This window comes from Caenorhabditis elegans, chromosome I, assembly GCF_000002985.6.
Source record: "Caenorhabditis elegans chromosome I".
NCBI lineage: Eukaryota > Metazoa > Nematoda > Chromadorea > Rhabditida > Rhabditidae > Caenorhabditis > Caenorhabditis elegans.
The window spans coordinates 12961916-12978824 of NC_003279.8; the positions used below are offsets into that span (position 1 = coordinate 12961916).

The window sequence follows — 16909 nt, forward strand, 5'->3', positions numbered from 1 at the left end:
AGTTGCGTACTCCGAGAACTACCGTAGTTTCGGAAACTTTTTTTGAAACGGCTAATTTTAACTTATTTTATTTTCAGAATATAATGAAAAAAAAACAATTTGCATGCAAAGTAGCAAATAGAATTTGAAATAAAACGTTTATTTTCGTAAAATTTCTTAAATTTGCAGTGAAAATCCAAAAAATGAGGAAAAATCTCACTCTCAACTTTGCGCGTAAAATATAGCGCCCTGTACGCACACCATGTACTCAGAAAATGACTACCGTAGTCATTGCATCTTAAAATAATGTTTAATGAACCGAAAACAACACAAAAGAATTTAGTTATGCGGAAATTCAATGAACATTTTGTCAAAAAAAAATAGGGGAAATCAACAGTGAAAAAGTAAAAAAGAAGACTACAATAACTACAAACTACAAACCAATAACGAGAAATGAAGAGATGATCAAGTGAGAAAAGTGAATAAAAATACTGCATTTGAAACGGAAACGATGTAGTTTGTAGTGTCAAAAGGCTACAAACTACACAAAACTAGTCTAGACAGCACCAAAATAGCTGGTTGAGAAATGATTTGGATAGAGAGATGTGATATCGGAGGCGACGACAGTGATATACGGGTACTTTCTGGTTATATTCTTGAGTCCAGTCGGTGAGATGAATAGGGAAACCAAGTAGATATTCTCATCTGGGACACGTGCCTCTTTTAGGACTTCAATTGCCTTGCAAACTGTCGTCCCAGATCTGAAAAATTGGAAATTTTGATAAAAATGTGATTTTTTAAATTTAAATGTTTCTTCAGTTAAAAAAATTTCAAAAAAAGATTTTTTTTGCACAAAAAAAAACTCAATTTTTTAGACAATTTTTCGCCTTCTGGGGAAGTTTTAGTGATCGACATTTTTAAAGTTTCTACGTCAAACAAATTATTGAATTTTACGATTTTTCGCCGGGAAAATCGATTTTTTGACATTAAATTTTGTGTTTTTTTTCTCAGATTTTTCAATCAAATTTATTTCGGCCAGATATTTTTTGTAGTTTGTAGTCTCTGAGCGTACCCTATCGTTGGGTAGAGCAGTAGAACTCGACGCGACGTGATATCCGGAAGAAGCCTGGCGTAGAGCACTTTTTGTTCGTCGCCTGTAACAAAAAGTGGATGAAAATTGGAAATTTTGCGAGTTTTGAGGTTTTTCTTTTAAAAAAGTATCGCCAGTTTTCGACAAACTCAGTAAAACTCACGATTTCTACCACTTTTCTGGGTAAAAACGCAAATTTTACTATTATATATATTTTTAATATATTTTTCAGGAATTTTACCATAAGAACAGTACATATTTATTACAGATTTAAAAAAAAAAACATTTTTCGGCTGAAAAAACGAGTTTCTCTACGAATTAGAGGTATTTTTGAAGGAAAAGTCAGACTTTTCACAGATTTTGAGGGGTATTCAGGAGAAAATCTATAAAAACTGGATATTCACCAGATTTTTCCATTTTTCAAGCAGAAATCTGCATTTATAAGAGATTCCAGGTAATTTCAGGGAGAAATTGATGAAAATCGCAATGATTTTGGTGATTTTTCGCCATTTTCTTCTATATTTCTCAATTTTCTTCGCCTTTTCTAGGAAATTTCCCAAATTCCTCTCGATATCCTCAATTTCCCGTACCAATCAGAATTTTTCCAATTCGAATACACCGACAACACTGTCTCAATGAAACTTCCATCGCCTCTCCACTTCTACACAACGATACTCCACAATTTCCACGATTAAATTGAATTCCTTCATATTTGAAGCCTGTTGGTGTGGTAACTGTGTGCTCAGTGAATGGAAGATGATTGAGACATTCTTCAATTACAAGCCGCATCAGACGATCCGCGTTGAATACGAAATCCGAGTGATTTGTTGATCTGGAAATTGGAAGATGGTTGAGGCTATGGGGCTACAAACTACAAACTACAAGATTCTCTGAGCCTCAACCAATTTTTACAAGGAAAACTTCTAAAATTGCGAGGAAATCACGAAAAATACCGTTTCGGACCCGGAAATTTATGAAAATATCGGAATTTTGACTCAAAATCCGAGAAAATCCTTGAAAAATTCATTTATATAAATAAATATATTCATGTTTTCTAACAAAAAAAAACGTTTTTTAATCAAAATTTCAGTTAATTTCACGGCAAAAAGGCCAAAAAATGAAAACGTTTTCTATTTTTCTCCTAATTTACTGGCAAAATCGCTTAAAATGCCGTTTCTGACCCGAAAATTTGTGAATTAACGGATTTTTAAAATCTAAATTCCAAGAAAATCGCTTTTTAAGGCAAAAAAGGAGTTTATTTAAAATCAACAAGTTTTTCCGGCAAAAATACCGAAAATCGTTAATTTTTCCGCAAAATCTGGAAAAAGAGCTTGGAAATATGAGTTTTCAGCCCCTTTCTTTAAATTTTCACCCATAAAATGTTTGAGGCTTCAGTCTATTCCCAGTCAAACTTCATACCTATCTTTCAAAATTGTCTGCAATTCAAGTATCTGTGGAGTCTTCTTCAAAAGAACAAAATTTGTTCCCTTCTCTTTCAGATTTGCCACCAACTGCCCGACACCGTCTTCCTCATCACCAACCTTTGGAATCACTGGAGCACATGTTCCATTCACATGCCCAGCCATTTCTGTAATCTAATACTGATCGATGAGCAGAACAAGCGTCTGCTGCTCAAATACTGTCGGCTTGTACATGTTTGCTCTGCGGCACTCAACTCGGTATAAACGTAAAGTGTTCCGACTTTCATTCTTTCTCTTTTTAACAAAAAACATTATATAAATAAAATACTTCATAATACATTGTTTATGACGATCGAACTGCAGTAATAAATTAAAAGTCAATCGCCAGGCAGTTGATTGTGGGAGCATCTAGTACTCCTCTCCCTCCTCTTCTCCTCCCTCGTTGGAGTCAGCTCCGACCTCTTCGTAGTCCTTCTCGAGAGCAGCCAAGTCCTCACGAGCCTCGGTGAACTCTCCTTCCTCCATACCTTCTCCGACGTACCTGAAAAGAAACACATTGAATATTTGAAAAGTATAGTTTAACGGGCAACATACCAGTGGACGAAGGCACGCTTGGCGTACATCAAGTCGAACTTGTAGTCGAGACGAGACCAGGCCTCAGCGATGGCGGTAGTGTTGGAGAGCATGCAGACGGCGCGTGGCACCTTGGCAAGATCACCTCCTGGCACAACAGTTGGTGGCTGGTAGTTGATTCCGACCTTGAATCCGGTTGGGCACCAATCGACGAATTGGATGGTTCTCTTGGTCTTGATTGCAGCGATGGCGGTGTTAACGTCCTTTGGAACGACGTCTCCTCTGTACAAGAGGCACACAGCCATGTACTTTCCGTGACGTGGATCACACTTGACCATCTGGTTAGCCGGCTCGAAGCAGCTATTGGTGATGTCGCTGACGGACAGAGCCTCGTGGTAGGCCTTCTCAGCAGAGATGAGTGGAGTGTAGGCGGCCAATGGGAAGTGAATTCTTGGGTATGGCACCAAGTTGGTCTGGAACTCGTTGAGATCAACGTTGAGGGCTCCATCGAATCTCAAGGAAGCAGTGATTGAGGAGACAACCTGTAAAAAGAGAACATTAGAATACAACAATCAAATTGAGCTCAACAAACCTGGGAGATGATTCTGTTGAGGTTGGTGTAGCTTGGTCGCTCAACATCCAAGTTTCTGCGGCAGATGTCGTAGATGGCCTCGTTATCGACCATGAAGGCGCAGTCGGAGTGCTCCAAGGTGGTATGGGTGGTGAGGATCGAGTTGTATGGCTCAACGACGGCGGTTGAGACCTGTGGAGCTGGGTAGATGGAGAACTCGAGCTTGGACTTCTTTCCGTAGTCGACGGAAAGACGTTCCATAAGAAGCGAAGTGAATCCGGATCCGGTACCTCCTCCGAAGGAGTGGAAGACGAAGAATCCTTGGAGTCCACTGCAGTTATCAGCGAGACGACGGATCCTGTCGAGGACGGTGTCGATGAGCTCCTTTCCGACGGTGTAGTGTCCACGAGCGTAGTTGTTAGCGGCGTCTTCCTTTCCGGTGATCATCTGCTCTGGATGGAAGAGCTTCTTGTAGGTTCCAGTGCGAATCTCGTCAACGACAGTTGGCTCGAGATCGACGAAGATGGATCTTGGAACGTAACGGCCGGATCCGGTGTCTGAGAAGAAAGTGGTGAACGACTCTCCCTCGTTCGTTGATTGAGTTGGCATGGTTCCATCGGGCTGGATTCCGTGCTCGAGGCAGTAGAGCTCCCAGCAGGCGTTTCCGATTTGGACTCCGGCTTGTCCGACGTGGATAGAGATGACCTCACGCATTTTCTTTTCTGAAAAAGAAAATTATAAAGTTTTAAAAGAGAAAGACAATTGTTATATGAGAACGAAACGATTGCGGTGAGAGCAGAGACGAAAGTGAGCCCAAATAGGGCCGAGAACGCACGAGCGCGCGCGCTCTCTCAACATAGCCCAACATCGGACACCGCGGTGGACAAGTCATCGATTGCAAAAAAATGATGACGAAATAGCGGGGCGCCAGTGGAGAGCGGATTGAAATGAGTGCAAAGGAGTGGACTGCAAGGGAGCCAAAACCCCGTTGTAAGAGACCCAGAGAATAACAATGGGAATTTCGCAATTCCCAATGGGATTACTTTGAGTCATTTTGAAACATACGTGCTTTCGGAGATTAATCAAGGAAGATGCAGCAGAAAACCGTCTTGTGAAATCGCAAAATGATTTGAAAATGTTGAATTTCAACTTGAAGAAGCTTCACGTCTTCAAAATTCGATTTTACGTGAAAACAAACATTTTTGAAAGGGCCGGAACACGGCCGAATGAGGGTAAACTATGGAAAACTGATAAAATAATGATAAAATTTGGAATTTTTCGGAAAAACGACACTGATTACGACGGGGAAGGCAGGGAAATGAGTCAGAACAAGATACAAAAAAATGTTTCGCGCCAATGATTGGTGGGTGGAGCGTGTTTGCTATATGACCTGCACATCTAACTCTCTGCGCGGCAATTCAAATCGGATTATTTTTTTCTTGTGAGTTTTGACTCTTCTCTCTTGACTTTTGAGAAGAATTCAGGTGGAAATTAGTTTTTCGCAGAAAGTTTTCAATTCAGATCTGGAAAATCTATTCATTTCGCAGTTTTTTCCTTTTAAAACCCGGAGAGTAACTTTTACTATTGGGAAAAACACTTGAAAGCGTTTTTCAAGTCATTTTTCCGGCTTTCAGTCCAAATTAAGACAACAAACAATACCAGTTTTAAGGAAAATAGACAGTTTATATTCGGAATTTATAAAACAAATGTGATAAGAACTGCCGGCGGATACGAAAATACCGAAAAAAGTAATCACCGACGACACCGAAACGGATGGAAAATCGAAAAAAAATAAATAATTGGGGGAAAGAATACACACATCGACAGAAGACCGCAATTTAGTGAGTGATATCCATGGACTCGACGACGTCGTACTTGTAGGTCTTGTGTTTCAGCACCTTGGTGGCTCCGGCCTGGAATTTGTAGACGAGGTCGTTGGGCTCTGGTCGCTTGCAGAATTCTGGCACAATTGGCCCCTTGAAGACGGTCTCGCTTGGCTCGATGATCACAAGATTCAAACTGTTTCCTGAGGCGTTGTCACCGTGCATACCGGCTTCCAGGGCGCGTTGGACAAGCTTCTCGGCTTCATCTTTCTGAAAAATATAATTATAGTATTTTTAGCGCATTGGAATTCAAAAATAGACTACTTACCGTCATATCAACCTTAAAATCACGCTCCAAAATAGTGATAGCTGCATATGATCCAGATCCTTGAGCTGTGAATGGGAAGGCCATTGTAGTTCCGTTGGCGGAGCACATATAAAGATGTGGGCCAGTTGGATCGACTCCTCCAATGAGCAAGTAGGCTCCGATGTATCCTTGATAGTTGAAAAGATGCTGCTTAGCTTGACGAAGAGCGGTGATCACACGAGCCTTGCGCCCGGTGTTTAATTCCAGAAGACGGAGATTTCCAGAGAGCATCTTTGTGACTTGATCGAGATCGGCGGCGGTTCCGGCTCCGCAGGCATAGATCGACTCAGTGAGCTTGTGAACCTTCTCGCAATGCTTATCGGCGATGATATTTCCGGCGGTGGCACGGGAATCAGCTCCCATCACAAGTCCGCCCTTGAAGGCAACGGCGACGATGGTGGTTCCGGTACTGGTGAGCTTTGGAGCCTTTCCGCCCATCTTGCACATTGCCTGATTACGAATGCAGTTGGAGAAGTCGAACGCGCCTCCACGGTCCATGTCCATGTGTGGGACGGTGGATTTGACGTCAGCGGTGGCCATTCTGGAATTAATGTTGTATTTGAAAAGATCTCACAAAACATTTTGAGAAAAAAAAACAATAAAAATGACAGGAAAAATACGGAAAACCATCTAGAAAAAACTGATTAACGAAAAACTTCGATTTCCCTGATTTCTGCTGTCTCACAAGTGATTTTCTGCAGATAACCTATTCAATAGCGAACTTCCACTTAATTTCTACAAATTTTTAATCAAAAATACGCTAGAAAAGCAGGAAAAATGGTGGAAAACTTCGAAAAATGTTGGAATGCTGACAAAAAGATTTTTCAAAGTCATCGCAACGACACTCCGAAATAACGCAAATTTGTAGAGTTCCGTGGAGCGTGTTTGCACCAAAAAATTTCCGTTAATTTTATTTTATTTTTCAATTGAAAATCTCTGCCTAAAACTTTTAATCTTAAGTTTTTCATTGACTTTTTGAGTTTTAAAATTCAAAAATTGAATTTTTCGTTCATTTTTAAGTAATTTCATATAAAACTGCCTATAGAAAATGAAAATTCCCTGTTATTCAATATTGCACAACATTTCGAAGCTCCGCCCATTTGTAGTTTGTATTTGTCTTGCTAACACCCATTCTTTCTCGTTTTTCCAATCAATTTTTACTATTTTCTCGATATTAAATCAATTAATTTTCAAAAAAAATTCCAGTTTCCCGGTTGAAAATGGCTCTCCGCGTCGATTACGAAGGATCGAACGATGTCGGTGTGTTCTGCACCCTCACCAACAGCTACTGCCTCGTCGGCGTCGGTGGCACTCAGAACTTTTACAGTATTTTGGAGGCCGAGCTCAGCGATCTCATCCCAGTCGTGCACACGTCGATCGCCTCGACCAGAATTGTCGGAAGACTTACAGTCGGAAATCGTCACGGACTTCTCGTACCAAACGCCACGACTGATCAGGAGCTTCAACACTTGAGAAACTCGCTTCCAGATGAGGTATGCGGGCAGGAAATTGAGAATAAATATTTAAAATTTGAATTTTCAGGTCGCAATTCGCAGAGTTGACGAGCGTCTTTCCGCTTTGGGAAATGTTATCGCTTGTAACGACCACGTCGCTATTGTTCACGCAGAAATTAGCGCAGAAACTGAGCAGGTAAGGAGAAATCCTACAGAACTGCGACTTTCAGTGTGATATTCCCACTTTTTTAATCGAAAGTTAGTAAAGAATCGTCGAAAAATGTTCGATTGTTCTGAAAATGATATTTATTTTTTGTTCAAAAGTTCGAAAAAGACCCAAACTTTAGTCGGAAACGGACAATTTTCATAACTTTCTTATTAATTTTTGATTCAAATGCTTGGCTTAACATACTGAAATTAACAATGTTCACACTACAAACTACAAAAATTCCTAAATTTTCTCTTTCAGGCGCTCGTCGAAGTGCTCAAAGTGGAAGTATTCCGTGTCAGTCTCGCCCAAAACTCGCTCGTCGGCAGCTACTGCATTCTCAGCTCTAACGGTTGCCTCGTGGCCGCCCGTACTCCACCAGAGACCCAACGAGAAATCGCCGCTCTCCTTCAAATCCCAGTCGTCGCCGGAACATGCAACCGAGGATCCGAGCTCATCGGAGCCGGTATGGTCGTCAACGATTGGGTCGCATTTTGTGGACTCGACTCCACTTCTACCGAACTGTCCGTCGTCGAATCGATCTTCAAGCTCGGCGAGCAAGGAGCTCCGACAAGCATCAGCAATCAGCTCAGAGATACTCTGATTGAGAGCATGCTCTAATCTTTTTTCTCACTATTTTTTTGATCTACCATTCATTGTTTTCCCACCTTTTTTGTTGTTGGTTTCCCCGTTTTTTGTTGTCAATGAAAAAACCCCTGAAAAATTCGAATTTTTCTCTCTTAATTCCTTCTTTGATGTCAAATCCTCACAAATTTATACCTTGAATTTCACTTTTAAAAGTACTTTTTACACGCTATAAATTTAATTTTCGCTTGATTTCAGAAGAACACACATCAACTAAACCTACTAGGTGAGTTGGACTCCACTACAAACTACACACAAAACCCTGTAGCCTGAACCAAAAGAAATCTGCCTAATTTATAGAGTCCGACGTAGCGAAAAAGATCACGAGAGAGATAGTACGAGACGCTGAGAAAATGCGCGATCACATTGCCTTAAAGGAGTACAGTGTAGTGATAAGGAGAACTATTCTTATCACTACTAATACCCCAATTTTTTTCAGAACTTTCCGTTTCAAAGTTTATTTCGATTTCTTTTTATTTGATTTTTATTCCAGTTTTTTGGCGTAAAAACTGGAATTTTGACTGAAAAACTGCAATTTTTGTAGATTTTTAGTGCTTATATATTTTTGGAATTCGACCTTTCAGCTGCTTTTGGCAATTTTTACCTGTTTTATTTGAAATTTTAGCACGAAAAACTTAATTTAGGCGAAAAATACTCAAAAATGTGCTGAAAAATAGCATAAAACCTAAAATTATGCGTTTTTCGTATGAACGAAACCCGTAAATTTCCGTCGAAAACTGTCAGTTTTGGAGTTTGTTTTGATGAAATTGTGAGGATTAAAAAACTGAAAATTTTAATTTTTAAAAGGGAAATATATTTTTAAAAAAACTTTTTTTCGATTTTTCGCCATAAATAATTAAAAAAACACTAATTTCTACAATTCCAGAACAAATAAATCGGATTTTTCTCAATTTTACGCCCGGAAAACAAGGAAATTTCTAATTTTTACGATTTTAGACCAGAAAAATCGAGAAAATTCACGATTTTTCTGAAAAAAAAATTTAAAAATTCTAAATTTTGTGATGTTTGTTACAAAAAAAATATAAAAAAAAAAAAAAAAAAAAAAACTGAAAAAACAAAAAAAAAACTGAAAAAAATGTAAAGTTTACAATTTCACACCAGAAAAATCGAGAAAATCGAAAAAATATATTTCTCATATTTTCTCTTGCTGGAAAATTCTAATTTTTACGAAGTTTGACCAAAAAAAATGTTCAGAGAAAAAAAAATTCAAAAATCGTAATTTTTGTGATTTTTATTTAAAAAAATCGTTGAAAAATTGTATTTCACCAAAAAAATCGTAAAAATTCACAATTTTTCGGATGAAAAAATATTTAAATTGTTAAAAAAAAAGGTAAAAATTTTGAAATTCAAATTTCCAAAACTTTAATTAAAAATGAAAGTATTTCCACTTTGAAAACTGTAGAATCCCTGCAAATCTTTGATTATATTATTTTTCAACTTTAATCAATTTTTGATCTATGAGCTTTTCTTTATTGTTTATATTGTTCTTCTTTCCCCTCAACCATCAACTCAATGATCAACTCTTCTCGTTCAGCTTCTCCAAAAAAATGGTAAACTCAACAACACTTGCCCATCTTAACACAAATATCGATCACCTCACTACAGTACTCTCTTCATATGCTGGAAGAGATAAAGCAATCAGATCTTTAGCATTCTATCTTCAACTCAAAAGTACCACTTCACCAGATAATGCCAAAGAAATTCTGGGCCTAGCGAAACAGCTTAGTGCCGCCCGTCTAGTATCCAGACAGTTTAACCATCCAGGAATGTTAAAGTCTTGTAGACAAATTATGCAAGCTTTTCAAACTGGAAGAATCGGAGATCCTTTGGAATTCCTCACAGGAGCAGCTGTTACAGGAATCTACACAGTCTACGGATTCGTTGAGCTTCTCGCCTGGCTTAGTGACGCTAAGATCCTTGCATTCAACTCAGCGAGGCTCTACAAATGGTGTCTTTACCTTTGGTTATCAGAACTTATCAATGGAATTGTTCGACAGATGAGAGTGATTTATCGGAAAGGAATCGAAAAATCGCAGGAGGATATTTTGACGCTTGTCGGATTATCATCAGACTTTATCAGTGGTGTTAATAGCCTTCCACACAAGATTTTATGGGCTGGAAAGTTGTCGATGCGGCAGAGTGCCTCGTTTTCATTGTTGGCTTCGATTATTGGATTTTATAAATTATGGTGATGTAGTTTTGAATGTAGACAATAAATTGGAAATGAAATCGATGAAATGCTCAAGTTTATAAATAGCAAAAAAAAAAACATCGGTAGACTTTATTTGATCTACTGTGAAAATGTTTTCCGGCAAATCGGCAAATTGCCAGAATTGAAAATTTCCGGCAAATCGGCAAAATGCCAGAATTGAAATTTCCGGCGAATCGGCAAAATGCCAAAATTGAAATTTCCGGCGAATCGGCAAAATGCCAGATTTGAAATTTCCGACAATTCGGCAAATTACCACAATTGAAAATTTCCGGCAAATCGGCAAATTGTCAGAATTGAAAATTTCGGCAAATCGGCAAATTGCCAGAATTGAAAATTTCGGCAAATCGGCGAATTGCCAGAATTGGAATTCCCGGCAAAATGCTAGAATTTAAATTTTCGGCAAATCGGCAAATTACCAGAATTGAAAATTTCGGCAAATCGGCGAATTGCCAGAATTGAAATTTCCGGCAAATCGCAAAATAAGCAAATTCTATAAAAAATATATAGCGAAAAAATTTCAAAAAGGCACTGTTTTAAGTGTTTCCGTCTTATAAAAAATCCCTTGAAACATTTTCGGCAAATCTGATGGCAAACCGGCAATTTGCCGAAAATGAAAATTTCCGGCAAATCGGCAACATGCCGAATTTGTCGACAAAAAATTTGCCAAAAGGCAATTGATTTAACTAGTTTTAACTAAATTTGAGTTTTTCATCGATTTCATCTCATTTCCCATCTTCCTGAGTTGTATTAGGCTTCACATTACCCCCTTCAAAGTACGGTAGCTTTGAAGACCATTTTCATTGACACATAGCTCCGGGTCGAATAATGTATCGTTTTCCACCACCTTTCGTCAATAAATCATTTACGTCATATCGTTTTTTGCAAGCTTATACATATTTCTGTGTAGGCGGCAACTGAGACTGATAAAAAACGCATTTTCTAAATGGTTTTTTGATGTTGTTGGACTGTGGGAATGGACTATGGAATTATAACAATCTGGAGAGAAAAGAGTGCCCGAGAGAAGCAGAGAAACAAGATGAACGTGGCATACGTACACTTCCACAACAGCAGCCGTCTTGTGGCCTATATAAATGACCAGATTCAAGCGGCCATTTATACTTTTCGATCTTCTTCTTTTTTCCTTTGTCTTGAGATTGAAATTTGAGAGATAACGAATCCAAATAGACAATATGCACTTAATTTACTTGAAAATGAGCTTAAAACTCACAAAAAAAACAAATAATTTGGACTTTTTTGCACATTTCCTGCAAAATTTGATGTTTATCCAGCTTGTGATGAATAATTTTTGCACAGCAAAATGAATTTTGTGGCAATTTTAATTTCAATCTTCCATCCATTAGTTTTCCTGGAATTTTTTTGTTGAAAATTCTGATGACTTGGAGATTTAATATAAGCTTTTTAGTCGAATTCCTCCGTTTTAGACGTCTAACTAGTTAAAAATCGTTCAAATCCTTTTAAATTAATTAGTGAGTAAAATTCAAAAAGTTCCAGAAACTTTTTATAGTTCATTAAAAATGTATTTTTTCACACCTAGTTTTAATTTAAAACTCACGTGGTGTCAGGATGTCTCATAAGGGTTTGATCTACAAAAAAATGCGGGAATTTTTTTGGAATCAGTTGAGATCTGAACTCCCGCATTTTTTGTAGATCTACGTAGATAAAGCCGATATAGCACACTCTGACACCACGTGAAAACCTATAAATTCTCCTAATTCATTTTGTTAATCTGATCCCAGTGACCTCTAATCTTGATCATTTTATCACCACGCGTACTTCTATTTTGCAAAGACCTATGATATCAGTTGTCTGACGGTCAGAAAGTCTCGGAAAAAGGCGTTGACCGAGTAATTACAATAAAAAAATTAACGATATAAAACGTCGAATAGCCAAATAGGTAGATAGCGTCAGAAAAACCAATCAGTGATTTGCTCCGCCCACTTTTCAACCAATCAGAAGGGTTTACTGGGCGGAGCTATACGTTCTCAATTTGGAAAAAGTTCAAATAGTGAGATTTTATCTTTTTTTTTTTGTAGATTCATGAATAAATTTCAGACTAATTCGTGTTTTCATTCTCGCTAATTTAGCTTTATTACGCGAACACTAGGTTCTGAGAATGCGTATTGCACAACATATTTGACGCGCATAATATCTCGTAGCGAAAACTACAGTAATAATTCGAATGATTACTGTAGCGTTTGTCACGATTTACGGGGTCGATTATCGAAACGGATTAAAATCATTTAGTTATCTATAAAATTAAGCAAGAAAATGAGGAAATAAAATGGAAAATATATTCATTTAAATAATCAACCCCGTAAATCGACACAACAGAGCTACAGTAGTCATTTAAAGGGTTACTGTAGTTTTCGCTATGAGATATTTTGCGCGTCAAATATGTTGTGCAATACTCAAAAATTGTGTGACTATAATAATTAGCTATACAATTCTGTGGTTTTTTTGAGCAAAACCGAAAAACGAAAAAATTTCGTTTTTGGCAAAACACTCCAAAATCGGTATTTTTCATTCAAAAAACCATATTTTTTACGGTTTACGCCCTATTTCCTACAAACAACAGAAATTGAACGTGGTGTCAGAGTGTCTCATTTTGGTTTGATCTACGTTGATCTACAAAAAATGCGGGAGAAGAGACGCAGAGTTCTCAACTGATTTAGCATGGTTAAGAGTGTGCTGACGTCACATTTTTGAGCAAAAAATTCCCGCATTTTTTTGTAGATCAAACCGTAATGGGAGAGCCTGGCATCACGTGGCATTAGACTTTTTGAGCAAGTTTGACCAAAATCTTTTTTCTTCGATTTTTCGGTTTTCCAAAAAAATAACGCCAGGCTTAGCCTCCACCTCAATATTCTTATGTGATTGTTTCCAGAACCTCTTCCCCACTAAAACAATGCACATTCTCGTCACCGGAGCCGCTGGATTCATTGGCAGTCACACAGTGCTCGAGCTGCTCAATTCTGGATACACAGTACTTTGCATTGACAATTTCGCCAACGCAATTTCCGGTACGACTCCCACGCTTCCGCTTATCAAATCCGCTAATGCAAACTCTTAAACTCTCCGCTTTTCCCTGAATGTCTTCAGTTACAGATGAGCACGGAAATGCGATTTCATTGAAAAGAGTTGCTCAGTTGACTGGAAAAGATGTTCCATTCCAGAATGTTGATGTATGTGATGAAGCAGCATTGGAAAAAGTGTTCTCTGAGAATAAATTTGATGGAATTATTCATTTAGCAGCGTTGAAGGCTGTCGGAGAATCAGTGGCCAAGCCACTTCAATATTATTCCAATAATTTGGTTGCCAGCTTGAATTTGATTCAGGTACTGGTTTTTGGATCGTTTTTTAGACAAAAATTGGATTTTCTCAATTCTTTTTAAAAAAATAAATAAATATACCAATTAATTTTCAAAAACTGAAAATCGAAAAAAAAGAGAAAAAATGATTGGAAAAAAAAAAATTTTAACGAAAAATTTTGATTTTCTAACAGTTTGAAAAAAAACCAAAAATTGACCTGGTATAGACTACAAACTACAAAATTTTAGTAGTTTGTTCAATTTTTTTTTTGAAAAATGGAAGAAGAAAAAAAATCTTTTTTTCTTTAATTTTTTGTTACCTTTCAGAGAAAATTTAAAAAAAATAGAGATATGAACATTTTCGATTTTTAAAAATTGAAAAATTGAAAATTTTGAATTTACCGAAAAAATTTCAAACAAGTGTTATTTTTAATGAGAAATTGAAAAAAAAATCTTAAAAATTCACCAAAAATTGTAATTATAATATATTTTCTCTAAAAAAAATGGCGAAAAACTCTCTGAAAATTTAAAACATTTTCTTCTGAAAATAAAAAAAAATGGAAAAATTTAAAACTTTGTTCAAAAAACGAAAATTGTTCGCTTTTTCAAACTAAAATCGAAAAACGAAAAAATTTGGTTAAAAGTAAAAAAAATGCATTGAATTTTTTTCTCAAAAAAATCATCAGTTTTTGGGAAAAAAAAACATTTTTCTTTCCAAAAATTACAAATAAAAAAAAAAATTTTTAAGTTGTCTAATTTTCTTTTAAAAATAAGAAAAATGAGCAAAACTTTCAAGTTATTTTCAGAAAAAAATTTAAATCAAAAATTTTCCATTTTAAATCGAAAAAGCATCCCCCATATTCACTACAAACTACAAAACCTCACCCAAATCCATATTCCAGATGTGCCTAAAATACAACGTGAAAAACTTTGTCTTTTCCTCGTCAGCCACCGTCTACGGACCCCCATCCGAACTCCCAATCACCGAAAAATCCCAAACCGGCCAGGGAATTACTAATCCATATGGTCAAACTAAATACATGATGGAACAAATTTTAATTGACGTCGGAAAAGCGAATCCCGAATGGAATGTGGTTCTTCTTCGTTACTTTAATCCAGTTGGAGCACACAAATCAGGGCTCATTGGAGAAGATCCAAAGGGTGTACCGAATAATTTAATGCCATACGTCAGTCAGGTGGCTATTGGAAAACTGCCAGTACTCACTATTTATGGAGATCAATTTGATACTGTTGATGGAACTGGTGTTCGGGATTATATTCATGTTGTTGATCTTGCTAAAGGACATGTTAAGGCTTTTGATAGAATTAAGGTATATAATATTTGGTGCAAAATGGCTTAAAATGTCTTATATTCTAACCCAGACGTGAAATTTCTAGAACTTTTGCTCCAAAAAATACGGCCTTTATAGACTGAATAGATATTACCCAGACGCTAAAATGTACGTATTTTCGCGATTTTTGCTCCATAAATACGGTAATCGGTGAATAGGTATGCGCCTTTAAAGAGAACTGTAATAGGAAAACTTCAGTTGGTTTTTGTTACAAAAATGTATTTATTAAAACACTTAAATAAAACAATTACTGTAATTTTTATTGTTTTATTTGAGTTTTTAAATAAACAATTTTTGTAACAAAAACCAACTGAAGTTTTCTAATTACAGTACTCTCTGAAGGTGCACCCGTGTGTAAGAAAAAAAATAATAAATTGTCGTGGCGAGACCCGGTACCGTTTTTTTTGGAGCAAAATTTGAAACAAGAAAAAACGAAGATTTATAACTTTTTGAAGTTTTTGAATTTTTCTACTGAAACAGAGAAATTGACCCCCAGTTTTAACGAAATTTCTTCTCGAAATTCCGATTTTAAGCGAGATTTCGCCTTTTCCCAGTTAAATTCTCTGGAAAATCGTTAAAACATTCAAATTTCCAGACCGTCGGAAACATTGGAACCGAGATTTACAATCTTGGAACCGGTGTCGGTTACTCGGTTCGTCAGATGGTTGATGCGTTGAAAAAGGTCAGCGGACGTGATATTCCGGTTAAGGTGAGGAGACTACAAACTACAAAAGCAGCGATTCTGAAATTTGGAGCTTGAAGAAGGTTACAAAAATGAACCTGAAAAAGATTACGGCAAATTTCCGGTTTGCCGGAAATTTTAATTTTCGGAAAATTAACGAAATGCCGATTTGCCGAAAATGTTTGATTCCGGCAAATTGCCGGAAATTTTCAATTCTGGCAGTTTACCAATTTGCCGGAAATTTTCAATTCTGGCAGTTTACCAATTTGCCGGAAATTTTCATTTTCGGAAAATTAACGGTATGCCGATTTGCTGGAAATTGTTAATTCCGGCAATTTGCCGATTTGCAGGAAATTATCAATTCCGGCAAATTACCGGTTTGCCGGAACTTTTGAATTCCAGCAATTTGCCGATTCGCCGGAAATTCTAAATTCCAGCAATTTGCCGATTTGCCGGAAATTCTGAATTCCGGCAATTTGCCAATTTGCCGGAAATTTTCAATTCCGCAATTTGCCGGTTCTCTGGAAATTTTCATTTTCGGCAAATCGGCAAAGTGCCGGAAAAATCAAATTCCGGCGAATTACCGAGTTGCCGGAAATTCCAAATTCCGGCAATTTGCCGATTTGCCGGAAAAAAATAGTTTGCCCCCCCCCCCCCACCCCTGCTACAAACTACACAAAAAAATTCACCAAAATCTTCCAGATCGGAGTCCCCCGTCCCGGAGACGTTGCATCAGTCTACTGCGACCCCTCACTTGCTCAGGAGAAGCTCGGATGGCGTGCCGAGACTGGTCTCGAAGAGATGTGTGCAGATCTATGGAATTGGCAGACAAAGAATCCACAAGGATTCTCCGCATAATTTATTTATTTATTTTTAAAATTTTGATTTTCTAAAAATATTAAAAAATTAAAATTATATATTTTCCCACCCATAATACCTACATTCCTTTTCCCTCAATGTTTCTCTGTAAAATAGTAATATATTAATATTCGTTTCTATGTACTTTTTTTTTACTTTTTCCAGTCCCATGTGCCTTTGATTACTGTACTTTTATATAAGGGATACACGGTTTTAATGTTTAAAAATTTAGAAAATTTTGTAAAAATCTGCTCTAAAATCTAGAAAAAAAGTTGCTTCCTTTTAAAGATATTTTGAATTATTAAGCTCGAAAATCCAACAAAA

The 16909-nt window shown here is 37.1% G+C and overlaps 6 protein-coding genes across 7 annotated transcripts; 3 read left to right on the plus strand and 3 right to left on the minus strand.

Annotated features, from left to right (window-relative positions):
• Positions 1-126: 126 nt before the first annotated feature.
• Positions 127-2664, minus strand: C47B2.2 (Phosphoribosyltransferase domain-containing protein). The gene is made up of 4 exons (NM_001265103.4): positions 2489-2664; positions 1660-1901; positions 1052-1133; positions 127-740 (listed from the first exon to the last, which is right to left on the minus strand). The coding sequence occupies exons 1-4, from the start codon at positions 2653-2655 to the stop codon at positions 536-538; spliced, it is 696 nt and encodes a 231-aa protein (NP_001252032.1). The 5' UTR covers positions 2656-2664; the 3' UTR covers positions 127-535.
• A 94-nt stretch (positions 2665-2758) lies between these two features.
• Positions 2759-4356, minus strand: tba-2 (Tubulin alpha-2 chain). Its single transcript, NM_001025879.7, has 3 exons — positions 3656-4356; positions 3085-3605; positions 2759-3031 (listed from the first exon to the last, which is right to left on the minus strand). Exons 1-3 carry the CDS (start codon positions 4346-4348, stop codon positions 2899-2901), a joined length of 1347 nt encoding a protein of 448 aa, NP_001021050.1. The 5' UTR covers positions 4349-4356; the 3' UTR covers positions 2759-2898.
• Positions 4357-5300: 944 nt separating this feature from the next.
• pbs-2 (Proteasome subunit beta) lies at positions 5301-6365 on the minus strand. Its single transcript, NM_060870.4, has 2 exons — positions 5786-6365; positions 5301-5727 (listed from the first exon to the last, which is right to left on the minus strand). Exons 1-2 carry the CDS (start codon positions 6362-6364, stop codon positions 5473-5475), a joined length of 834 nt encoding a protein of 277 aa, NP_493271.1. The 5' UTR covers position 6365; the 3' UTR covers positions 5301-5472.
• A 665-nt stretch (positions 6366-7030) lies between these two features.
• eif-6 (Eukaryotic translation initiation factor 6) lies at positions 7031-8320 on the plus strand. Its single transcript, NM_060871.9, has 3 exons — positions 7031-7317; positions 7367-7474; positions 7748-8320. The coding sequence occupies exons 1-3, from the start codon at positions 7045-7047 to the stop codon at positions 8105-8107; spliced, it is 741 nt and encodes a 246-aa protein (NP_493272.1). The 5' UTR covers positions 7031-7044; the 3' UTR covers positions 8108-8320.
• Positions 8321-8325: 5 nt separating this feature from the next.
• On the plus strand, positions 8326-16872 carry gale-1 (UDP-glucose 4-epimerase). Of its 2 annotated transcripts, NM_001025880.3 has the most exons (6): positions 8326-8357; positions 13270-13405; positions 13491-13720; positions 14596-15024; positions 15641-15754; positions 16430-16872. In NM_001025880.3, exons 2-6 carry the CDS (start codon positions 13291-13293, stop codon positions 16583-16585), a joined length of 1044 nt encoding a protein of 347 aa, NP_001021051.1. In that variant the 5' UTR covers positions 8326-8357; positions 13270-13290; the 3' UTR covers positions 16586-16872. The 2 variants fall into 2 exon arrangements, with proteins under 2 accessions (NP_001021051.1, NP_001021052.1); NM_001025881.8 differs by lacking the exon at positions 8326-8357 and having other exon boundaries at positions 13485-13720; positions 16430-16870.
• Positions 9700-10344, plus strand: prx-11 (Peroxisomal biogenesis factor 11; the record flags this gene model as incomplete). The annotated part of the gene is made up of 1 exon (NM_060872.3): positions 9700-10344. The coding sequence occupies one exon, from the start codon at positions 9700-9702 to the stop codon at positions 10342-10344; it is 645 nt and encodes a 214-aa protein (NP_493273.1).
• Positions 16873-16909: the final 37 nt, after the last annotated feature.